Raw genomic sequence first — 24,878 nt, 5'->3', positions numbered from 1 at the left:
CAGATTTATCTTCCTCCAGGGCTTTCCAATGGGAGTTTAACTCTCGTGGCACTTTAAAACAATTTCGAATGGCTGGAATTCAACTTTTTTATTACTGGCTGAGAATTGATGGGCCCTGCAGTTCTTTTACTGTGCAGATCACAGCCTGTGAGGTTTTTTTTTTTTTGGAGAATACTTACCTTACGGCAGATTTCAGCATGACATAGGAGCCTTGCTGAGACTGCTCTGAAAAATCCCTCTCTCCTTTCTGACAGCTGCGTGCCTATTCGGCTCCACTGTCTTTGGAAGGAATTCTTCATACACATGTAAGGGTAGGTCATGTAATTAAAAGAACTGCATCTTAGCTTTGCCAGGTCAGGTCTGGCTTTCCATAGCCTGTCTCAGCACCCCAGAAATTTCACTGTCATCCCAGTGAAACCTAGTGAACTGGCTTAGAAGGATCTCAGCAGGCAGCTCAGATAGAACCCGGGACCTGGTTTATTTGAAAAAATCCTGTTTACTGGACAGAGTAAGGGGTAACCTGGTGATTGTGCTGTTCTGCAGCTGGGTCACATTATTCCAAGGGCCAGAATTCAGCTATGCGCATTGGCTGCTGTTCTGACACTTTTTGGTAATGAGAGCAGCTTTTGAGAATCCAGCCGGACTCCTATGAAGAAGTAAGGAAAGGAAATGAAGTTATCTGAATATAGTCGTACTTTGGGGGAAATATTATTTACTTACATTCATGAAGTTAGGAACCATGAGTAGTGCCTCTCCCTTCTACCATCTCCCTTGGCTATGCAGGGAGAATAGAATCCTTATGTTTGTCTTTTGATGTAGATATGTGACTGTAGTGTCACACAGATGGTGGGAACAGCTTCTCTCCTCTTTAAAACAAGTCTTTCAAAAGCAAGGATACAACTTAGGAGTCCGAGCTGTCTTCTAAGCATATAGAATCATAGAAGCACCAAGATTGGAAAAGACCTCCAAGATCTTTGAGTCCAACTGTCCATCTACCACCAGTATTTCCCACTAACCCTCAGTACAGCATCTAAACGTTGTAGAACAAGAAGAGGTCAGTTCCCATTTAGATCTGTGAACTTTTTGTCGTTGCTCTCAGGAGCCTTGGCTAGGTGTAGAGCCTCTGTACATCAGAGCACAGACCATGAGATTCAAAAAGCACAGGGCTAGTAAAACGTCTGGAATCCTTTTCCATAGGTCTTGATCATCCACTTAACTGTTTTGCCTAAACCACATTTCAGAAAGTACCCATGTAAATTGCATCCTGTAATCACAAGTCCTGGGAAACAGAAATCATTGGGAGTTCCCAAGGAAAACCCTGCAGCAAAAGTCTCTTCCCACAGTGTAAACGTGATTCTTTTCTTGGCCTTCTTGGCAAAGAGCAGCGTACAAACAAACTCAAGTGTGTGTGTGGCTTTTTATCTTCCCTTTTTACTTTAATATGGGGAGAGGAAATGATAGAAGCCTAACGGAGCTGGCAAATTAAACTGTGCAGGAAGAAACTGAATGTAGATGACAAATGGATAAAGATCCAATCCCTTTCAGATGGCACAGAACACAGGTCTAGATACCAAGAAGAGCTAAGGCTGAATCTTCACCTGTTAGTTGGAGATGGTTCTAGAGAGGGTCACACTCATTCTTTCTCTATTTGAAATATTTTCCCCATCATTGGAAGAAGGGAGTCCTGGCTTCCTTTTCCCTCCCTCTTCAAGAAAAAGAAAAAAAAGAGGAAAAAAAGCAGGTAGAGAAACAAAAAGGCAAAAACTGCTTTTCACTGGATCAACAGGAAGGTGGGGAAAACATTAATTTTATCACAAAAATGTTGTTTACTTGAGGACCAGTGGGGGTGGGGAGCTTCTGCCATCAAAAAAAAAGCACTGATGGAGCCTCTCTTTACTGGTCTCAGTTTCAACCTGGGACTAGGAAAAGTGTGGAAGCTTGCTGCATAGCTCTCCATAACTCTTTGCCACATTGCCTGCTGTGAGCGAGTGAATTGCTTAAGTATGATTCCTCCCCTGAGTCTCATTCTGTCCCAAGAGCTGCTCAACCCAAGGTAGGGACATCTTTGCCACTCACTGGGGACTTTCATGCAGTGCTTAAGAAGTTATGGCACTTCAAGCTTGTTTATGTAGTTCTCTGGGTTAGCAGTCTCAGCAGCTTCCCAGACATAGTGATAAAATAGTGGAGGAAGCCTGATAAGAGCTATTGCACAAGCCCCATGGGAGTGATGAGCATGCTTAGAATTGTTGTGTGGTCAGTTACACAGCCTGATTAGTTTTAAGGAGAGCTAGGAACTGGTTTTCTCCAGAAAGTTGCTGACTTGATTATTTTATCATTAAAATGACAAGGCAGGGGTGCTGCTTAGTTTTGGGAAGGGCTTTTGAGCAGGGCAGGGAGTAGGATTGGGCAAAGATTTGAGAACATAAATCTTTTTGAACCAAAGAAAGAGCTGAAGTTAGGTTTCTGTGCTAATGCTGGTGTTTCTAAATTGAACTGATTTTTAAAAAATGCTCAGCATTCATGAGAAACTGTTGAAATTCCTGAGAGCTGCTGGGTTCATCTGTCTCGCCTCAGCTGTAAGCCTGACTTCCCCTGTGGGATGGCATGAATGGCAGCAGCCCAAATCAGGGCAGCCCAAATCAGAGCAGAATAGGTGCAGATTACTGGATGGCATCGAGGCATGGATATGGTTGTTGGTTCTACTTCCAGCTCCCTCCTTCTCTCTTCCTTGCTGCTAACACATGCCCTAAGTGAGAATTAAAGGCTCAACAGCTTCACTTTCCACCCATGCTTTAACGCAAGGTGATGAATGTGCTTTGGAATGAAGTAGGGGTTAAGCTGGAAAACTGATGCATGTTGTTCTTTTTCCTCCCCAGAGCTCGATGCCCCCACCAACCTGAGGTTCATCAATACCACAGAGCATTCTGTGCTGGTGCTGTGGACTCGGCCCCGTGCTATCATCTCTGGATACCGACTGACAGCAGGTCCCACGAGGGGAGGTCAGCCACGGACATACAATGTGGGCCCTTCTGCCACTAAGTACCTCCTCAGGAACTTGCAGCCTGGCACTGAGTACACGGTGTACCTCGTGGCAGTTAAAGAAGACTTGCAGAGTGCCAGAGAGACCGGAGTCTTCACAACATGTAAGTATAACGGGCACATATTCCTCTTCACTAATGCCTTGGCCCTTCTTCAAAACTGAAGCCTTGTGCTGGAAGTGGCTGTTGTGAATTGGTTTACAGAGGAACCTTTTTGAAGTAGCATTCCAGCAGAACTGCTTGGGAAGTATTCCCCGTTCTTCTCACTGAACTATTTGGCAGTAAGAGTTATTGGCATCAGAAAGCTTCCAGTAAAACATATTCCAGCACAAGTGAAAACTTACTATTGGTACCTCAGTTAACTGAATGACAAAGGAGCGTAATTTTAGGTGCTCCTTCCAGTTGTTTGGCTTTGGCATGGCTAATCAAGGAAAGCAAAGAGCTCCCTTAAAATGAGTAAGGAATAATTAATCTGTGATTTGTATGAAGCTGAAGGCAGTCATTCCTCAAGACCAACAATACTGTCTACGGCAGCTCAAGAACATTTACATAACTAACATAACATAAAGATAACATAAAGACTGCACACTATTGATATATAGTTATTTCATTGCAGTCTCTTACACTTGTGCTGCTTGCATGGAAGAAATACTCAGCAGATGTTGGATGTTGAGGCAGTTCTATAGGAACCCACTTGTGCTTCTAGAATGAACAAGTAGATTTACTTTTAAATAATGAAAAAGTAGTCATACAAACTAACAAAATTCAGTCATCCAAGCCCAGAACCACATCCTCTTTTCAAAAGGGAGTGTGGTTTCTTTTATAACAATGTGAAGTTAAAACAAGGGTTTAAACTTATCACCACAGCAACACTATTGACCTTGGCAGTGTGTTTTTTGCTGACAGACAGTTTTATCTATAAATATTTCTCAATTACATTGTCTGTCTCAGATGAACACTGCCTTTGAGTCCTAGCTGATGTGAATGAAACCATTCCAGTTTCAGACCATAGACGAATAAACCAAGTCTCTTCGTTATTAATGAGGTCAATTCAGATTAAACTCGGTGGAGTTCTTTAGACTGACTCTGAGATGGTTGAAACTTTGGCTTCTGTGTGATGCTTCTGACAGATATCAATGAGACCACAGAGTCCTCTAATTGGCTTTGTGCTTCCTATTACTCCACTGACTTGAAATGGACTGAAGATGTTGGTGAGGATGAGAAGGTCCTCGCTGAGGTCCTTGGAGAAGCTGGATGGCAGACAAGGGTGTAGTGTTGTGCTGATTGAACAACGTATGGTGGCTAAAGGGAAAAAAAACATGCTTTCTGAAGAACACTTCAGATATCATGCCAAAAACAGTATTCACTAAATTGGGGTTGGATGGACAGAAGGACTTAGGAGAGGTCATCTCTCAGATCCCTCCCAAACCACTGGCTTTTCCAAATAATGCAGTTCAGCATCTTACTACGTAGATTTAGCTATTTGGACTGCCATAGGTCAGGTTTTCTAACTATTCATCACTGCAGCAGCTAGATTTTGTCTCTTAATTCTCTTCACAGATCAGCCTGTTGGCTCTGTTCCTCCTTTTAACGCAGAAGTGACTTCGACTTCAATTGTCATCACCTGGACACCTGCCCCAAGGATTGGTTTCAAGGTAGGAGAAACCAAGTGCCATGCTCCTTTTCCTCTTTCTTCATTATGATTGGGAGGACTGATTACAGCTTAAGGTACAAAGCAACTCAGCTTGAGCTCTAGGTATCTAAAAGAAGTTACAGGATTAATGGTTGGTGTGGAGCATACAGACCCATGATACTCATGTTGGGTGACAAGACAAAATGATGATAATTCCATGGGATAGGAGTACTTAAGACTGAAAAGAAAACTTTGCTGCTCCTCTGCAGCTTGGTGTGCGCCCAAGCCAAGGTGGAGAGGCTCCCCGTGAGGTCATCTCTGATTCTGGCAGCATTGTGATATCTGGCCTGACCCCTGGTGTGGAGTATATCTACAGCCTCACAGTCCTGATGGATGGCCAGGAGAGAGAGACCCCAATCGTCAGGAGAGTGACCACACGTAAGACACGTTTGCTTTTCTGCAGCTATTACTTCTTCCACTTGCTTCTTCTGTACTCCTCAGATGAAAGTCTGCCTTCTGGAAATCTGTTGTGGGTTTTTTGATGCACAGGGGACTGTAGTGCTAACTTACAGGGTAACAACTTCAGAAGTCTTGGCTAGTTCTGAAGAATGAGAATAGAATCTGGGAAGAGGGGATGCTGAGGGAGCTAGCATGATTCTCAAAGCCAGAAATGACTCACTTATCTGAATGCTTACAGCACTGTCTCCACCAACCAACCTGCACCTGGAGCCCAATCCTGATACTGGAATACTGATAGTCTCCTGGGATAGAAGCACAACTCCAGGTATCTGTATGACCTCATGCTGACCTTGAAACTTTTGTTGTACCAGGATGGTAACACTTATTTCATAGTGCCTTGCAGTTCACTAAGGAGACATTGATGGGAGGCTTGCTACCAAGACATTTTGGGGGAAAAAAAATCTGGTTATATTCAAAGATATAATTCACAGTTAAGTATAGGTTGCTATAGGACTGTTCATGACTTGTGTTCTATATAAAACAGTATTTGGGAGTATAAAAGCATTCAAATATTTCAGCTGTTCTAGGGATTTGAAGGATTTGGTCAAATATCTTGACTGGTGTGAAAACAGGAAAGCAAACTAGACCTAAAAAAAAATACTTCTGACAGTGAAGAATGAGCTCATGTCACTGAGAATATGCATGGGGTTTCTGAAAGTGTTCAAGATGAATTCTTTTCCCACAGAAGCTGATGGGAGCTATGCAGTTGTTTTCCATAAAATAAGGGTTGAAAGGCTTTTGAAAACTCCACTCTCAGATGTAGCTCTTCTTGATGTGTCATGGGATTTTCAGCTTGGGAAGGTCTCAGAGGGAGCTGAAATAATGCTGGATATCTGTATTTCAGGCATCAGTGGCTACCGAGTGACCACTGCTCCTACAGATGGGCAGCAGGGCTCTACCTTGGAGGAGGTAGTAGGTGCAGATCAGACCTCCTGCACCTTTGAGAACCTAAACCCTGGTGTGGAGTACAATGTCAGTGTTTATGCAGTCAAAGATGACCAGGAGAGCATCCCCATCTCCAAAACCATCACGCAAGGTAATGAAAGCATTTTTAGCTACTCAGAGTTGAGCCAGAGAGGTCTACACTGAAGGACTCCCAGCTAATATCATGGCATAGGGCAGTAGAAGAAGTTTAATGCCCATCTCTGTAGGTGGTTTCATTTCATTTTTGTTTGTGAGGGCTCTGTTTGTGTGTTTTTGTTTCTGTTCAGCCCTGCAGTGATGCCAGCTACTGTGTTTGCTTGCTCTTATAACACTGCTTTAAGATGTCTGTTCTTCACTGAAGTACTGTTTGCAATCTGGAAGTGAACTAATACTGCATAATGAAAGCAGTGATGGCTTTAGCCCTTTGCCATCTTCTGGTGCAAGAAGGAGCTAAGAATGTATGTCTCTGGCTTTCAGCACTCTTTAAAGGTGATATGGTACATGTATTCAGTGCAGATTAATGATGATTTTACAGAAAATTGGCTTTTTTTGGCATCTATCCTGTGAAATAAGTTGGTTTTTTTTGTTTTTTTTTTCCCCAGCAGAACATTAAAATAGAATATAACCACTGTTATGGCATAGGCCAATGTAGTCCCTTCAGATGGGTTGATGTTTTTATGATCCCAGTGATAAAAGTCAGAGTTAACATTTGAACGAGGCAAAAAATCTATATCAATCACTAATATTTCAGAGGAACTTGTTTTGTTTATATTTTAATAGACTTTATTATCTTGTTTTTACCTGGGAAAAAAAAAAAAGGGTATGTTTTATGTTTCAATTTTCTTCAGAAAAGGATGGTTCTTTGTCTTTTCATTCAAAGTAAACTCGTTGCAAGTTAAGTGCCCAGCCTGTTCCAGGCCTTTTTGGAAATAGTATATCTGAAATGCATTGCTCTGGTGGATCTGGGTCCAGTTTTCAGCTTCTCTCTACTCAGAAAGGCAGCTGAAGACTGCATAGAAGGGTACAATATAAAAAGCAAAAAATACCCTATCCCCAAAATTCTACTTCTCCAGCCAAACCCCAAGAGAGATTTTTCATATCACCACAATTGCTTCTACATTTCTGTCGATGTTAATTGTGATGAACACTGCTTTTTTCTCCCTTGTCTTTCTTTTGCCTCTGTGTGTCTTTGCCCTTCCTGTTTGCTCTTTAACTCATTAGAGGTGCCCCAACTCACTGACCTAAGCTTTGTTGACATAACTGACTCGAGCATCGGCCTGAGGTGGACCCCGTTAAATGCCTCCACCATTATTGGGTACCGCATCACAGTAGTTGCGGCAGGAGAAAGTGTCCCTATTTTTGAAGATTTTGTGGACTCCTCAGTAGGATACTACACAGTGACAGGCCTGGAGCCGGGCATTGATTACGACATCAGTGTAATCACACTCATTAATGGCGGAGAGAGCGCCCCTACCACTCTGACACAGCAAACGGGTGAATGTTGATCATTTCTGTGTTTTGAGACACGGACGGTGTTTCATGCTGTCAGTAGCTGTCGGGACCGTGGGGCTTTGTCCAAAGAGGAATCGAGCCGCACGCTGAGGGAAAGGCACAAGGCAAGCAGACCCAGCTCACTCCTTTTTCTAAACAGCTGCTGGGATGGATATGCACTAATCAGCTTTCTGATTTGAATGGCTGCAGACTCAGTCACGTCCTGCTATTCAGATTTCTGGCATCCGGTTGGAACTGAGAGATGTATGTTCACCAGACTTTTAAGCTGTGCTTCCCCAAAATCAAAGTGCCAAAGTGTGGAGCAGTTCAGCAGCCATACTCCAGTTTATCCCTAGCCTTGGTAGCTATTGGAGCTTCAGCAGCCTGTTTCAGTGGCGGCCCCACTCTTTCCACAATGCCCTAAAAGGATGCAGGTGAAACACCACTCCCTGAGTACATGCCATTGACAGCCATGTCACACCGTCGAGGGTCTCTGTAGTGCATGGGCAGAAGGCGAGCTGGAACCTGGTTCTTGCATGAAATCCTATTGTGTTGGAAAATCCTGAGGCTGTAAATCCTTCAACACAAGTAGAAGTAGAGTTGTAAGAAATTAGTGGTATACCCTTTTCTCTCCTATGTGTGCATGTATGAATTCTAGATGAGATGACTTTTCCATCTGTAAGCTGCTGTATGGCAACTTTAAACCTTTCTTGGCTCTACATCTGTAATATGAAATCCAGCTGCAAGAAGCACGTTACTGAAACTTGCTATCTTGTTTTCAAATTAGTCCCACGAGGTGTATTGAAAGTACTGGGAAATGCCAGGAAGCTAAAGGAGCCTGACAGCAGTAAAGGCGTTCTTTTCTCTTAACTGTAGTGGAACCAACTGTAGTTTAGAAGTCCGTTTGCATGGGTCTGACACAGTAGTTTGTTATGCATGAGATACTTTCTCTGGTTTCCTTGTCTTGATCAGCTTTTACGTGTTGTAGAAGACTAAGATCTATTTGTTCTTTCCTGTGTAGCTGTGCCTCCTCCCACTGATCTCCGCTTCACTAATGTGGGGCCTGATACCATGAGGGTGACATGGACTGCACCAACTTCCATCGTGCTGAGCAGTTTCTTGGTGCGCTACTCACCTGTGAAGAAGGAGGAGGACGTTGCAGAGCTGACAATTTCACCCTCAGACAACGTGGTGGTCTTAACAAGTAAGAGGGTTACATTCAGAAGACAAATATAGGAGATTCCTTATATATGTAGAAATGGCATAAGGGAAGGCAGAAAGAACTGTTCCAAGTAGAACTGGCTGAATTCTCAGCTCGTTTAAACAGATGTCAGAGTAGCCTCATGCAAACTTGCAGCAAGTGAATTTTGGCCACTAGCTTTAACCAGGTTAAAACCAAACCACAGGAGCGTTTTCCCATCAGTCCAAGGACAGTCATGAATCAGAGTATGGGGTAATTGCTTTGATTTACAGCCTGGTTAGGTATTAAGAGTAAATACCTATTGCTCTCCTAGTTTGCCAAAGATATCAAGGGCTTGTAGTGCAGGAGGCCCAGAGGGATGATCATAATGTGCAAAAGGTCATTGCTGCTTGGGCTCTGTGTGTCAGAAAATAAATACTGTTTGGGACTTTACAGAACACGGCAAAAAAATCCTGGCCTGTTTTCAAAAAGTGGACATTGGTTTTGATGTTTGTTTGGGGTTTTTTTTCCTGATGCAGAAGCTGGGTTTTATTTGAAGTTTTTCCCCATCCTGCAAGCAGGTTTGTTGAGTGAAAGACAATACCTGCTTTCAGAATATGGGATCAGGTGGGAAGCTCACGTGAGTTAAAATAGCTGTGTGAGAAATCCTTGGCTCTATCCCAGTTTGTATCAGATAGAACTTTGCTGTGGCACATGACTAGATAGCTAGAAAGGACCCCAATGAAAACTCACTGCTTCAAGTCAGCCCCCACAAAAATATAACATTTCTAGTAACTGTAATGCCACAAAAAAAGCTGATTTAAGTTTATCCTGGAGACTCAGATCTTCCACCAGGTAAAACTTGAATACCTCCCTTAAGAAACACTGTTTAAAATAGCACCAATTTGTTAAGTGGCTTCTACCCTTAGTAAAGAAGTTTGTCTAAATCCCTTTACTTAAACTCCACAGATCTGCTTCCTGGTACTGAGTATCTGGTGAGAGTCTACAGTGTTTCTGAGCAACATGAGAGTGCGCCTTTGTCTGGAATCCAGAAAACAGGTACTAGACAAAACCTGAGATACACATGTAGTTAGTGTTGTCCATCGAGTATCTGTTCACTTTATCTTGCTGCTCTTCTTTGTCTACGTTCATCTTATTAACAAATCATCAGCTATATATTAAAGAGCAACGCAGATCTATATCCTGGGAAACACTAGGAAATCTAACATCCAATGTCTGAGAGCCAGATCTGCTGGTTATAAGCAAAGCTTTGTAGGCCCTGGTGTGAATTTACCAATCGTGTAGATGACAGTGAGCTTAAGCAGAGCCTATTGCATCTGTCACTGAGTCTTTCTTGTTTTCTAAGTGTAACAGAGCTTGCTGGTCATGTGTGTTGCCTGTGTAAGAGCAAATATTACGACATATCTCAACACATCTCTTTGAAACACCTAGGGCTCGATTCCCCCACTGGCCTTGACTTCTCAGATATAACTGCTAACTCCTTCACCGTCCACTGGATCGCTCCTCGTGCCACCATTACGGGCTATAAGATTCGGCATCACCCAGAGCACGGCGTTGGCAGACCCAAGGAAGACCGTGTGCCCCCATCAAGGAACTCCATCACCCTCACCAACTTGCTCCCAGGGACAGAGTACGTGGTCAGCATCATCGCCATCAACGGCAGGGAGGAGAGCGTGCCCTTGGTTGGCCAGCAAACAACCGGTAAGCCTGGAGGGATGGGTCAGCTGACTGAAAGTTATGAGGATTCTGCTGTCCTCTAATGGATAATAAACCAGATCTTCTCTTCCAGCTGGTGAAACTGTGCTCATGAGTAAAGGCTCTGTGGTACTGAGGTAAAGCATTATCTGTATCTAAACTCTCATCTCTGTTTTTCTAGTGTCAGATGTTCCAAGGGACCTGGAAGTCAACCCTACCAGCCCAACCAGCCTTGAGATCTCCTGGGATGCTCCTGCAGTGACAGTCAGATACTACCGGATCACTTACGGTGAAACAGGTGAGGGCAGGTGGCCGTGGCAGTTGCAGACCAGCAGCTGTAGTTTGAGGCCATTGGAAAGCTACAACAAATAGCAAAGGCAAGTTTGGCTGCGGCAGACAAAAAATTCCATTCTTATCTCTGAGATCCTTTCATCATGTCTAGAGAATATTGTCAAATATAGGGTTTATTTTTACAGGGTAGTAAATCTCCCTCTGAAAAAAAAAAGCATCTAGAGCACTGCAGTCATTTTAGAGGTGGTGATCTATGCATATTTCATGATTTTTCCTTGGTTGGACTGAAAAAGAATTTGACTCCTAACTCCCCAAAATCAACAATATCCTCTCTTCCCTTGGATGCTTATACAATTGTCCTGTATTTTTGAAATTATGTATATTTGAAGAGATCCATTTCTCTTTCCACCCCACCCTCTTCAGGTGGAAGTAGCCCTGTGCAGGAGTTTACAGTGCCTGGCACCATGTCTCGTGCTACCATCACTGGCCTCAAACCTGGTGTGGACTACACCATCACTGTGTATGCTGTAACTGGTCGTGGAGACAGCCCTGCCAGCAGCAAGCCAGTTACTGTCACCTACAAAACAGGTGAGATCTCTTTATACAACAAAAAAGCACACACCAAAAAACCCCACAACTTTAATTTGACTAACCCCCATAAAATAGCATTAATAAACCCCAATTTCTTTTCAAAGTCATGGGCTGTGTTCTGAGCTCATCATTTTCAGCAGAGCTGCATGTTGTGGTGGCCCAGCATGATAATGACATGATGCAGAAGGGCAACGTGGACTTGGACTTTTGGAGGAGGGAGACCAAACAGAGTCCAGATGGGAATGCAAGCAGTATGTAACTGCTTGCTGTGGAGCTCTCATATCAAGAGTGCCTGTTGGCTTAGCTCTAGTGCTTCTGGTGCCCTGTGATTCCAGTAAGCCCTGGATTTCTTACTCCAGAACTCTCTCCTCACTCTTGATCTGGACCTAGCCTACTGCTACTGCTAGATAAAGGCATCTAGTAAGCTTTGAAATCATGGAAAAGCTCAAGTAACCTGCATATGAGTTCACTCACAACAGCATGGATAAGACCTTCTTCTCTGTGCTGGCATGAGGGATAAATAAGTAGCTGTTTGTGTTTTCTGCTTTAAGAAACACAGCCTAGAAAAGGAAAAGCAGAACACAGTTCAGCAAGGAAATAACCACGGATGAAGGGTTTCTTTTAGCAGTGTACTCAAAACTTATTTTTCTTGCCCAGAGATAGACACACCATCCCAGATGCAAGTTACTGATGTCCAGGACAACAGCATCAGCATCAGATGGCTCCCTTCATCATCCCCAGTCACAGGGTATCGGGTGACAGCTGTCCCCAAGAAAGGGCATGGACCCACAAAAACCAAGAATGTTCCTCCAGGTAAGAGTACACAAAATCTCTTTCAACGTATCTATAAGGAACGCAAGACTTGGGGACTACTATCAGGCACTGAACATAAACTCTAAACCAGACTTATCCTGTTTGAACCTTTGTTGCTTTCCTGCTGGCTTCAGTTGGGTCTCATAAAGGGAAAACTAGGATACATTTTTGCCCTGAAAGCTTTACACTTCTGTGATGCTGCTCTGCTGCAAAACTTTGTTCTTGGCAACCTCTGTATCCCTGAGAAGCACCTGGATTTCAAGGGAATGCTACTGAATTTTCTAGCATCCAGCAAAACATCATCCAAAGTCCTGCTCAGGGTCATATTATGGGGCCCTTACTTATAGTATGTGATTGAGTCCATGCTTCAAGCTTGACCTCATGTAAAGAGAGCCAGGCAGCTCTCAGGTTCTCTCAGGAAAACAGGCAATGGGTTTGATGGGATTGGCAGAGATTAGCTGTCAGGGATGCTTATGATGCATTTTGTCAGTCCTACCTCAGAAAACAGTGAAAACAGCTCTGCTCTTGCTTTTTCTACTGTGTTAATCTTTTAGCCTTGGAGCCTTTGGGCAGGAGCAAATTGCAGGTGCCTCGTCCTGAACTGCTGGAGATCCATACTGCAAAAACTTACCTCATTTTAGTGATGTTCAATCATGAAATGACCGATATAGATCCTTCATTTGCAAGCGCTTAGAGGGAAATGCTCTGCAGCTTTGTGTGGATGCAAAAGTTCTAACAGTGTTCTTTCCTGCCAGATCAAACACAAGTCACTATTGAAGGCCTGCAGCCCACAGTTGAGTATATGGTCAGTGTCTACGCTCAGAATCAGAACGGAGAGAGCCTCCCCTTGGTCGAGACAGCTGTCACCAGTATGTATTTCACTTGGGGGTAACACAACAAATGTTATCTTTTGATGTCTGAATTCACTGAGCAGTATCACATCCCTGGTGAAACCAAGTGACAGGTCCCCAGTTCCCAGGAGGATGCAAGGTGGCCTGTCCTGTGTTCAGTATCACGCATCTAATAGCAGATGCTGGCAGAAATGCAGTCCTTCTTCCTACCCCCACAAAATGCTGCGCTTCTGATTTTCTTTCACTAAAGCTGCAGTCTTTTTGGGCTTTGTTTGCCTTCAGCCAATCGGTGGGAAAAATGTGCAAAGACTTCTTGCATTGAGCTAGGTGGCAAAGGTGATTGCTGTTAAGGGACTGGGCTGGGTTTGGAAGCATTTGCCTCTAATGTAAATCCCTATGTCTCGGGGGTAGGGATTTCCACGTCCATTATTCCTTTGCTCAGGCTTATATTCAAAACCACAGCTCAACCCCAAATAGTTACAGAACTGTCCTAAAGACAGCAGACACTTCTCTGAAACTTTTCAGAGGTGGGAAAAGAGCTCAAAAGTTCCTGGAAAACGCATCATCTTTGCCAGCTAGAAAATATAGAAAATTCAGAACTAACGTAACACAGCAAATGGAAAAATTGGAATCTTGTAGGAAAGCGTGATTTAGATCTGATGTAAAAAAAGGTTTTCCAAATCCTCCCATTTTGTGTATGGGTATAGCTCTGCAGTAGACTTCTGTGGAGCATGGCTCTCTTACTTTGCAGTCTAGCACTGAGCTTTGATCTTACTAGGAAAATCCAATGAACTGGTCTTGCTGGGAAGCGTGAGTATCACGCAGTTGCACCTGTGGACATTCCCTGTGCACGCAATGCAAAGCTGAGAAGTTTGCTTTTTTTGTTTTTAATTGATTTTAAAATATAATTTACTGGGTAATTTGCTTTCTTGATTGTGTGTTAATTGGATATTAATTTATGAAAGAAAAGAGTTGGACTGATTCTCCTCGGTCTGGGGCTTTGCACAGCAGCTTAAAATAGTGAAGAGGAAATACAGCATGAAGCCCAACTTTCCAAGCTGGGTGGGTTGTCTGCCTGCCTCAAGCATAAGGTACTGCTTGCTGGCTCTGGTAGAAACAGGGTCTAATGGCCATACATTTTTTTTCTCTTCTTGATCACTTTCAGCTAGCTGAATGCTGCTGGAGTTGTCTAAAAGGGTAAATTCAGGTACAGAGTGTGTCCTGCCTGATATGGAGCTGGTGATGCAAGTTCCTGTGGGTTCAACAAGGCTGAGACTGCCATTGTGTAGCAAACTCTCAGCCTCGCTCTGCACAGCTGTAAGCACACGTGCAAGGTGCAGCACAGAGGAGAATCAAGTGCCCTCTGCCCCGTGCAAAACCAAAAACTGCTTTGCATGTAATAGAGATGCTTTTTATTTTCCTCACCCACGACCTGCTTTTTATCACTTAACCTCTTACCATTAATTTGCCTAACAGACATTGACCGCCCTAAAGGACTAACATTCACTGAGGTGGATGTTGATTCCATCAAAATTGCTTGGGAAAGCCCGCAGGGGCAAGTCACCAGGTACAGGGTGACCTACTCAAGCCCTGAGGATGGAATCCATGAGCTATTGCCGGCCCCAGGTGGCGAAGAAGACACTGCTGAGCTGCATGGCCTCAGGCCAGGTTCTGAGTACACTATCAATATCGTTGCCATATACGATGACATGGAGAGCCTGCCCCTCACTGGGACCCAGTCCACAGGTACACCTTTAACTACACTGCCCAGCGGGCCACGGCAGCAGCAGCTTCTGCCCTGCTGGTGCTCTGCGCTGGGGAAGCAGCCAACGGGATGTGATTGCCCCCGAGAGGTGGCTTGGTTGGTGCTGGAGAGCTGGCTGCCTGCACAGTCAGCCTGTGTGTGCCCTAGGGAAGGCAGAGAGGCTCCTCCACTCCAAAGTCACACAGAGCCTCTGGGTCATTCATTGGCACTGCCCTAAAGCCCACGGCCCACATGGATGCCCACACCGTGCAGCCACATCTCCTCTGCAAGAAGAGGGCTTGCATTCCCTTATATGCCACTCTGGTTTAACTCTATGTAGAATACGTTTTAAAAAGGAAAAGGAAACTATTCCTTGAGATAAAGTGACATCCAGCAATAAGGAATTCATTTTAAAGCTGGCAGCACTGCCTGACGTGTCTTGGTAGCACCTTTGTAATAAAGGTGTCCCATTCATTTGTGGGTGAAAAGTTGGCACAAATAATTTCAGAGGTGTAATGAAGACAGTGTTACCTAGTGTACAAATTGCTGTACTAAACTGAAGGAGTGTGCTGTAAGGATTGAAACAGCTGGCTGACTACCTGACAGAAATGCAAATAGGGTCATTTTTAAAGCCCACTCTGTGGTTTAAGTTTTGTGGGCTGTTCAGAAGCATATATGAAGTCATTAAAGACTTTCCATTGGCTCTTATGGCCTTGAGATTGAGGTCTGTTTCAGCAAAGCAGCGAGGGAGAATCATCTTTTATTTCCAGTCCATAAAACTAGGAAAAACTTCACAGCAACATGCTAATAGCAGGCACTATTGTAAGGTCTATTTTTACCTGTTTACAGCCTGAGGATTACAAACAGTAAGGCAAGAAAATGTTTCAGTGGATGCTGCTTGTATTATGCGAGCATTTGTTTTTAAAGGTAATAGATACATTAGCTCACAAACTGCCTCTGGCGTGATGAGCCTTATGGCCACCACAGCTCTGCTTTTCCATTGCCTTGCTCTCTCTGTAGTAATTTACATTTGTGTAAGTGGCTGTGAAATGCTTCCCCTCTGCATTTGGCAGTATTTTTTGTCCTCTTTGCAATCCCTGAGCCTGCTTCTTACCTACTTGTGAAAATCATCAGTCACATTGTAGAAATGGACAGAGATGGGCAAGTGAAGCAGGACTAAACCATTAGCTGTGTGATGAAAAGCAGAGATGGGCAGAAGAATGAAAACAAATGGGCCTGCTACAGATGTAAGCACCTCCCAAAACGTTCACCTTATATCACAGCCGGTGCTGTTGCTCACCTAACTTCAGGTTGAAGCAATGAGATCTCCTTATTTTTCCAGAAAAGAAACACCTACACACCTAACCCCTTCCACAGTGCTCTGCGCCCGTGCTTGCAAAAGGCACGCTGCTTTCCCACTGGCATATTTCAGGCCTAAAACAGCCTTGTGTTCAGGAGAGAATGCTATTTTGTTTGAGGCTGCCACCTTCTTCAAGCTAACCACGTGCCAATCCTGATTTCTGCAGCAATTCCACCTCCGACCAACCTCAAGTTCACTCAGGTAACTCCTACCAGTCTTACCGTCAACTGGAACGCGCCGAACGTTCGTCTCACTGGCTACAGGGTCAGAGTGAACCCCAAAGAGAAGACTGGTCCAATGAAGGAGATCAACCTTTCTCCAGACAGCACATCTGCTGTCGTGTCGGGATTAATGGTAACTCTTTGCTTTGAGTGATGCAGACTGTGTTGTAGGAAGGAGACGTTAGAAACCGAAGCGATGTAAAATTCCTGGGTTCCTCATTACAGCTCCTAAGGGTCCGACTCTGTTTGAAGTCTGACCAGCCATCAGCTATAACTACTCGTTAGCATAGTTCTTAAAATGCAAGGAATTGGCCTGCTGGATCTGCATTCTTTCCCCTGCCTCATTTTGCACAGAGGGTGGATGCTTTAATCAAATGCAGATAATCAGGTTCGCAATCAAACAGTGACCCAGTAAGATGCCTTTACTCATCTTTCACAAAAGCAGTCAGATAAGTGACCTAATGCAGTGATTTTCAAGCTGTGATATGGGAGCTCTGGCAGTCCTTTCTATTTCTAAGACATCTGCAAAATGTAAGTAAGAAATGAGCGTCTTTTATGGGTATGCTTAAATTTGCTATATAGCCATCTTCTCCACGGGAAATATTTCAGTAGTTTGTGTACTGGAAAGAGCTTGAAAATCATCGCTTCTGTGGTTCCTGCTATCTTAAAAAGCTACTCGTCTGTTTTCAGGGAGTTTTATGAATCATTTTGAAAAGTGAGCCTTGAAATACATCCTAATTTAAGTGGTCTCCTGATCAGGTGCAGCTGAGGACTAAAGACCATGCTTAAAGCTATAACTTCCACCATTCTCCTTTCTTTACAGCAAGAGAGTTATCATGCAAATAGCATCCATTAACTCCAGGAAAATGAGGATATGAATTCTCTTTTCCTGAAGAGGGAGTTTTGAAGCACAGAGATCCCAAAATGGGGGATGACAAACTTCTTCTAGGACTTTCTCAGCTCCTGTCTGCGTGTGTGCATTGCTCATATTCTCAGTAGCAATGTTAGCAGGGTCCACATCTCTTATTACAAGTGGAAATCATTAGAATCATCCCACCAACCCTCACTGATTTATTTTAAGGTTTTTCATACTTTAATTGGTCACCAAGAAATGCGGCTCCGCAGAACAAAGACGTTTCTCAATGTCACTGCCATAACGTGGTGCAACTGTGTCTCTTTCAGGTGGCAACCAAGTATGAAGTGAGTGTGTATGCCCTGAAGGACTCTCTGACCAGCCGACCTGCCCAGGGGGTGGTGACCACTCTTGAAAGTAAGTGGTGATCCTCCCCAAGTGACCATTTCATTCTGTGATGGGCAAAGAGACCCAGAGACAGAGATTTTGACTGTCAGAAGCAGAGCTCTATGCTAAGCTCCAGCAAAATCTTTCACAAATACTTGGTTAGTAAATTCACAATCCTCGTGGTACTGATGGTGACCCTTTCCTTCTGGTGCAGATGTCAGTCCCCCTCGCAGAGCCCGTGTGACAGATGCCACAGAGACGACCATCACCATTACTTGGAGAACCAAGACTGAGACAATCACTGGCTTCCAAATTGATGCCATCCCAGCAGCAAGTGGCCAGAACCCCATCCAGAGGACCATCAGCCCCGACGTTAGAGCTTACACTATCACTGGTAAGTGAGATGCTTCAGCAGACAGGGACTTCCAGGGTTGTCAGTGAGGATGCTGACATTTTGTTCTTATTTTCTAGTAGAACTGCCATGATAAAAGTAATAAAGGGGGGAAAAAAAAAAGATGAGAAAAAAAATATTTGAGTCATGGCATCAGGTCTCCAAGAAGTTGTTGAAAGGAACTCTTGTGCCTGTTTTAGATGGCTTCCTCAGATGAATGTTACAACAAATAAAATCATAGAATTGTAGAATGGCCCGGGTTGAAAAGGACCATAGTGTTCACCCAGTTCCAACCCCCTGCTATGTGCAGGGTCACCAACCAGCAGACCAGGCTGCCCAGAGCCACATCCAGCCTGGCCTTGAATGCCTGCAGGGATGGGGCATCCACAGCCTCCTTGGGCAACCTGTTCCAGTTTGGAGAACCCCCACCTTTACCAGTGTGGAGAACCTTCAGGACTAACCAGAGCAGCCCTTGGTGCATTGCAGTGTACTTTCTGCAAGAAAGGCTGACCCTTTGTTTCAACTCCATTCTAGGCTTGCAACCTGGCAATGACTACAAGATCTACCTTTACACCCTGAATGAGAATGCCCGCAGCTCTCCAGTAGTGATTGATGCCTCCACAGGTGATGATGCTATCTGATTCTCTGCACATGCTAACACACAGCAATTGCCTCGGGTCAGGCAGAAGTTGTGTATATCTGACCTCATGTAATTATGTGACTCACAGCAACGTGTTTTACTCCTGAGCATGTAAAAGACTTCAGAATATACAACTTGCATAAGGATATTTGCCTTTTATTGCATCTGACTCTTTTCCTTTGTTTCCACCTAGCCATTGATGCTCCTTCCAACCTGCGCTTCCTTACAACCACGAGCAACTCCCTCCTGGCTACCTGGCAGCCTCCACGAGCCAAGATCACGGGCTACATCATCAGATATGAGAAACCTGGCTCACCAGCCAAGGAGCTTCAGCCTCGCCCTCGACCCGGCACCACTGAGGCTACTATTACTGGTTTGTGTCTCTGCTTTCTTTGGGAGTTCCTCATTTTAAATGCTTAAGATTTGCCTTCCTTTTGTGACTGGTTGGGATCTAAGGTGCAACGAGAGGTAGGTACGGCTATAGTGTGGGTAGGTGTGTTTTGGATTAAGTGCTGGGGGGAGCAGATTTAGCACAACTTGAATTTCTCCCCCCATGTAGGTACAGGCAGATAGCTGGGAGCTGTTTGGCTCCATCCTTTGCAGATGTAAATAGACTAGCTCATGCAGCTGGGTGACAACAGTGAAGGACAGCATTACTGCACGAAAGGAACCAAGCTCCCTGCCCACAGCAGAAAGATCTCACCTTTGTTCCTGCTTGGTTTCTGGGGGCAGTACAAAGACGAGTACAACTCAGAATGAGTTGAAATGTGACCATGTCAGCTGGGACTGCAGACACAAAACTTGAGTGTTCAGAATGCATGACTGATGAGGTGCCGGAGCCTTGGGCTTTTTTTGCTCGAGTGGAGAACAGCTGTGGCACCAGGGGAAAGAAATGTCAGTGGATTGTTCAGATCTGATTAGAGAATGGTATTGTATTTGTAGGACAGATGTGTTCTTACAAAACACTATCTTGCATTAGAAACTACAGTAAACGAACAAAGAATCGTAGTAAATATCCCAAGTTGGATGAGACCAAGGATTGAGCGTAAGGATCGAGTCCAGCTCATCACTCCATGCAGGACTACCCAAAAATCAGACCATATGACTGCTCTTTTTCTTAGCTGATCACTATCACATTTTATCATTAGGCTGTCAAACATAAAATTGTTTTTATGTCTTTTCCTTAGGCTTAGAACCAGGAACTGAATACACCATCTACATCATTGCTGTGAAGAACAATCAAAAGAGTGAACCACTGGTTGGCCGAAAAAGGACAGGTAAAACAAAGCTGTGGATTGTTGAGTGCTAACAGGACATGTTTTCCTCTTGGGGAATACTCTCTTAAGACTGAAATAATGATAGTTTGTAAAATATCCTGCTCACACCTTTTCAGCCATTCTTTTTGAGTCAAATAGGCTTTGTAAGGAGGCTTTTCTTCCTAGGGTGCAAGAGGTAGGATTCCTAAGTTACCTGAATGACATTTAACTGTGTTTGAATGCTAAGAATGGAACAACATGCTTGGTGTGGGATTCTTGCCTGGGTACCTGATTGATAATTAAGGTTAATGCTCATATTTCCTTCTAGTTTATCCTGCCATCAAAAGCAGAATCAATTAATTGGTTGCCTGTCTCATTTCTCTTACTCCAACTCCTCCATCATGTCAGATGGAGATCTGCAGCAAAGCAAACTACTAGCTGGACATCCAAATGTGATCTCAGGCCTAGTTTCTCACTGCATCTGAGTGGTTATCTTAACATGATAACAGAATCTCTCTTTTAATTGTCTTCTCAATTTGATCATTGATGGCTTCCGTGGGATGCGGTGTTCAAAACTGTTGCTCAGCTGAATGAAAAATTCATACCAACACACTTCTTATGCCTACGTATGAAATAAATTTATTTATACAACATATAAATATATACAGATAGATCAATCAGTACATTCGTAATAGTCAGAATGAGATCATAAAAAGTGTGTTGCATCTTGGGACAATTGCTAATCTTTGCCTGGATCAATGTACAACATCCACTCTAGCTGTTGAATTTGCTACTGTTAATTTGCCACGCTTTGCTTTATGGCTTCTAACCTTTCTTTGGCTAGATGATCTGCCCACGTTGATTACTGGACCTCACCCCAACCAGCCCGACATTCTCGACGTACCGTCTGTTGATGAGGGGACCCCTTACCTCACAAACAATAGGTACGACAATGGAAACGGTATCCAAATTCCAGGCACTTCAGGGCACCCACAGACAATAGGACACCAAGGTCAGCAAGTCTTCCTCGAGGAGCATGGCTACAGGCGGCCTGTACCCACCACAGCAACTCCCCTTAGGCCTGGGTCGAGACGGCAGCCACCAAATGTAGATGAAGCAATTGAAATCCCAGGGTACCAAGTGCCAATCATAGTTGAACCTTCATACCCCCACTCCCGTGGGCCCAGGCGCAACGACACCACTGGCCAAGAAGCTCTTTCCCAGACAACCATCTCCTGGAGGCCTTTGCTGGAGAGCACTGAGTACATCATCTCATGCCAACCAGTCAGCCAGGATGAAGATACTTTGCAGGTAACTGAACTGTCTTCCCTTGGGGTCTCCAGCTTTTTGCTGTGTTAAGGAGGTGGCAGTCTGTGTTGGCTCAGTCTTATTAATGTGTAGCAGAGAGCAGGAAGGATAAACACCTCTCTTGTAATTCACAGAGAAAAGTGAATTACAAGCTACAGAGAAAAGTGCTCAAACAGAAAGCCATTGAAAGGCTTAGTTAGCATCAACTTTTTGCCAGGGAAGGGAGTAGGCAGGGAGGCAACTGGGAGTTTGCTCCGGAGTTACAAAGACATTAGTGCTGCTACTCCATGACAAAGACTTCCTTAGCCCATCTCAGTTCTTTCTTGGTTTGTCTCCCTGAAATGGCAATAACAATATATCCATTGTACAGTCCATAGCAGTTAAAGTTGGTGTCTGAGGGGAGCAAGCTGGCTGCATCGCAGCACAGAAGTCAATCTAGGCACCATGTCTTTCCTGTGGGTGGGTTGACATCTAAAGAGTGATCACTTTTCCCTTTCTGGTGACGTGGCATTGCCTGTTCTTGCAGTTCAGGGTTCCTGGCACTTCCTCCAGCGCTACGCTCACTGGCCTCACCAGAGGGGCCACCTACAACATCATAGTGGAAGCCCTGAAGGATCACCGGAGACAAAAGGTGCTGGAAGAGGTGGTCACAGTTGGCAATACTGGTAAGTGAAAGCTTTATGGAGTTTAGGTGAACCTTTGATGATCCTGCCTTGCTTTCTTTACTCCAGCTTGGGCGCCATGTGGGTTGCGCTGAGAATAGTTCTGAAAGGAAACTTGTGCAGACATGGAGAGTTTGTAGCAGGATAGGGGGACAAGTGATTTGCGAGTCCCGTTGGTTTTGGATAAGCAGCTCACACTGATTGGGTGACTTAGAGCTGTTCTGATCTGTTGTCTAATCATGAAGAATGTGCCTTGAGGCTCCAGACCCTCCTCTAAGATCTGTGCTGGAGAGAAAACAAGAGATCTGGTATTTGCTGCTGTCACAGGAAAACAGGAATCATGCTGGTGTTGCAGATTCCTGCCCACCAAGGAAGGCTTGCTATCACAAGGACAAGGCATGCTTAAGGAAAGATGCTGGAAGATAACTGCTCTAATAGTAATTTGCTACTGCTTCTGTGCTGGTTATCCAGCAGCACCAGCAGACTGTTCTGAAGGTCTGGCAGTGGGGCAGACTGCCTGCAGAGATGCTGATTAAGCACAGACAGGCAGCACTTAGAAGCCTCGTGACCAACCACAAGTACGTGTGGGCAGATGCAGCCCTTGCCACAGCTGGGAAGCCTGGAGCCCACACACACCCTGTGGGACCCAGGCTTTGCTTTTAACCACACAGGGATCTGGTCGACAATCCTCCCTCCTTTGTTCTCATTCTGTGGGTACTTTAAGGTCAAAAAGAAGAGGGTAAGATGGGGGGAAAAAAAGGAAATGAAGAATTAAGGATTTATGCTGTTCACCCCATAAACTTCTCCATGCATCTCCCTGCTGTCCCCATTTCCTTGGGAAATAAGGCTGTTTTTCCCCTTCCAGCAGCCCAGCTGCCTTCCGTCTGTCACTGACTGAATCTTGCCTCTGATCTTGACTCCTGTCTCTGTACCAATGGTTGTAAAACACCTTTTTGATCAAGGCACGCATGCAGGGTGGAAATCTGTCTATCCAGCAGCATGGCTGTAAGTCTCTTTCCACTCTCCCACCATGAGCTATCGCCTGAAACACCTCCAGAAAGCACCCTTGCAGCCACCAACCTCCTGCCTTTTTCCCCCAGCCTCTCACAGCACACTTCTCATAAACAGACTAAGTCAGGTTGCTGCTCTTCACCAGCCGACACAAAATCTCACATTTGCTTGAAACTTGGCAGATCAAAATGAAAATAGCCTTCACGTCAGCTTTTTTTTTTTTTATCATTCCACTGCTCTGACACGTGCAAATGGAAAATAAATCGCAGGGAGTCTGAACTGCTGACAGAGCCATCAAGTGTATGCCCATGGGGTAGTTTCATTACTAGCAGGATATTTAAAGGAAAAAAAACCCACACATGTATTCAGTGAAAATCATTGTGCCTTTCAGTGGCTCCGATTGCTGTGTGTGATGCCTGTTTCTTCTCTTTTTGTTCCAGTGTCTGAAGGACTAAACCAGCCAGCTGACGACACCTGCTACGATACTTACACTGGCTCCTTCTATTCCATTGGCGAGGAGTGGGAGCGATTATCTGAAACGGGCTTTAAACTCTGGTGCCAGTGCTTGGGCTTTGGCAGTGGTCACTTCAGATGCGATTCCTCTAGTGAGTAGCTTGCTTCTCTCACACCACCCCCCTCCCCATCCCGTGACAACCCGAGCGCTAAGGGCATGTTTGACAGCACCCACCTGATCCAAACATGATGCAGACAGAACAAAAGCCTGATGGAGTGCTTCAATACAGCACATACTGAATTCATTTCAACTGTGCTCTCACACTGCAGAGGAAGCTGGGCAAACAGGGCATTTCTGTGACGTGCATAGATGCAGAAGAGTGACTGTGGGAGAGATGCTTGTTTTATAGGAGTAATATTTATATTTAATTACCTGATACATGTGTTTCACCCATTGAATTTCTGCAGTCTCTGTCATAGTTCTACAGGGTATTTGCTCAAACAAACCAACCCAAAGTGCATTGAAAACATTTTTCTCTCTCACTCTTTAGCCTGTATCTGTTAAATTCCCTTTCATTTCTTCTCCTTTTCTACTGCCTTCACATCCTACCCACAGTAGGACATCTCCCCCCTGGGACTTAGATGAGCTGAAGAGATGTTCTCCTGCCCCTCCTGAGCCAACATCAAGCTGTTCTCCCACTCTGTCACTGCACCTGTGGGATAACACCTACCTCTGTTGTTCCCTTCTCCAGAGTGGTGCCATGATAATGGTGTGAACTACAAGATTGGGGAGAAGTGGGACCGGCAGGGGGAGAATGGCCAGATGATGAGCTGCACCTGCCTTGGGAATGGAAAAGGAGAATTCAAGTGTGAACCTCGTAAGTCTCTTCTTGATTTGAGAAGTCTAAACATCCACCTCAGGGCTCTTCCATTCACTCTTGGCACTGCTGTGGTGGCATGCAGAGTATCAGTATGTCTGATTTGGGTTTTGGAGGTATTCCACTTGCATGGTGACTGATTGAATCTACTCTCACAGGAACGGAAAGCATGGGCCTCACAGTCTCATGCTTGAAAAAATAATTCTCTTTTGTTAGATGCTGTGTGCAGTAACCTGAACTGTCCTCAGCCCTGCAGCCTGCAAGAGGTCTGTCACCACCCTAAGTGGTGTAGGTTACTCCCAGGATGTTTCTGCAGGGCTTGGCACCTGAAGATCCTTTAGACAAGGCAGCATACATTAACTGCATTGCTTTTGTCAGGCAAATACTCTTACGGTCTAGTTGACAGTGTCTGGAGAGCTATCAAAATGATGGATTTTCCCTGTGAGCCCCTGGTCAAACAAACAAGGGGAGTGCACTGGCTGGAGGCTCCTGCTCTGATTGCCATACCGAGCTCAGGCCGTGCAGCTGAGCTCTGCCTGTTTCTCCACAGATGAGACCACGTGCTACGACGATGGGAAAATGTACCAAGTTGGAGAGCAGTGGCAGAAGGAGTATTTCGGGGCCATCTGCTCCTGCACTTGTTATGGAGGACAGCAGGTAGGCAGGA

General features: G+C 44.7%; 1 protein-coding gene across 6 annotated transcripts in view; it reads left to right on the top strand.

Annotated features, from left to right (window-relative positions):
* The window catches only part of FN1 (fibronectin 1), a 49,290-nt gene that overhangs the window by 21,994 nt on the left and 2,418 nt on the right, over nt 1-24,878 (top strand). For 2 of the 6 annotated variants that reach the window (XM_090144474.1, XM_031604575.2), the window contains exons 20-44: nt 2,877-3,143; nt 4,599-4,693; nt 4,941-5,109; nt 5,369-5,455; nt 6,035-6,226; nt 7,336-7,608; nt 8,627-8,809; nt 9,755-9,844; nt 10,238-10,507; nt 10,683-10,799; nt 11,216-11,380; nt 12,041-12,196; nt 12,952-13,065; nt 14,524-14,793; nt 16,318-16,505; nt 17,555-17,642; nt 17,827-18,006; nt 18,538-18,627; nt 18,837-19,016; nt 19,831-19,920; nt 20,744-21,210; nt 21,734-21,872; nt 23,321-23,485; nt 24,086-24,211; nt 24,762-24,868. In XM_090144474.1, coding sequence (XP_090000600.1) covers nt 2,877-3,143; nt 4,599-4,693; nt 4,941-5,109; nt 5,369-5,455; nt 6,035-6,226; nt 7,336-7,608; nt 8,627-8,809; nt 9,755-9,844; nt 10,238-10,507; nt 10,683-10,799; nt 11,216-11,380; nt 12,041-12,196; nt 12,952-13,065; nt 14,524-14,793; nt 16,318-16,505; nt 17,555-17,642; nt 17,827-18,006; nt 18,538-18,627; nt 18,837-19,016; nt 19,831-19,920; nt 20,744-21,210; nt 21,734-21,872; nt 23,321-23,485; nt 24,086-24,211; nt 24,762-24,868 — 4,268 coding nt within the window. The remainder of the gene's footprint in view (nt 1-2,876; nt 3,144-4,598; nt 4,694-4,940; nt 5,110-5,368; nt 5,456-6,034; nt 6,227-7,335; nt 7,609-8,626; nt 8,810-9,754; nt 9,845-10,237; nt 10,508-10,682; nt 10,800-11,215; nt 11,381-12,040; nt 12,197-12,951; nt 13,066-14,523; nt 14,794-16,317; nt 16,506-17,554; nt 17,643-17,826; nt 18,007-18,537; nt 18,628-18,836; nt 19,017-19,830; nt 19,921-20,743; nt 21,211-21,733; nt 21,873-23,320; nt 23,486-24,085; nt 24,212-24,761; nt 24,869-24,878) is intronic. The other 4 variants (XM_090144475.1, XM_031604572.2, XM_090144476.1 and 1 more) reach the window with 4 other exon arrangements.

Source organism: Phasianus colchicus, chromosome 7 (assembly GCF_987193195.1).
Source record: "Phasianus colchicus chromosome 7, bPhaCol1.hap1.1, whole genome shotgun sequence".
Lineage (NCBI taxonomy): Eukaryota > Metazoa > Chordata > Aves > Galliformes > Phasianidae > Phasianus > Phasianus colchicus.
Note: the sequence above shows the minus strand (reverse complement) of the source record. Positions and strands in the feature narration are given on the sequence as shown.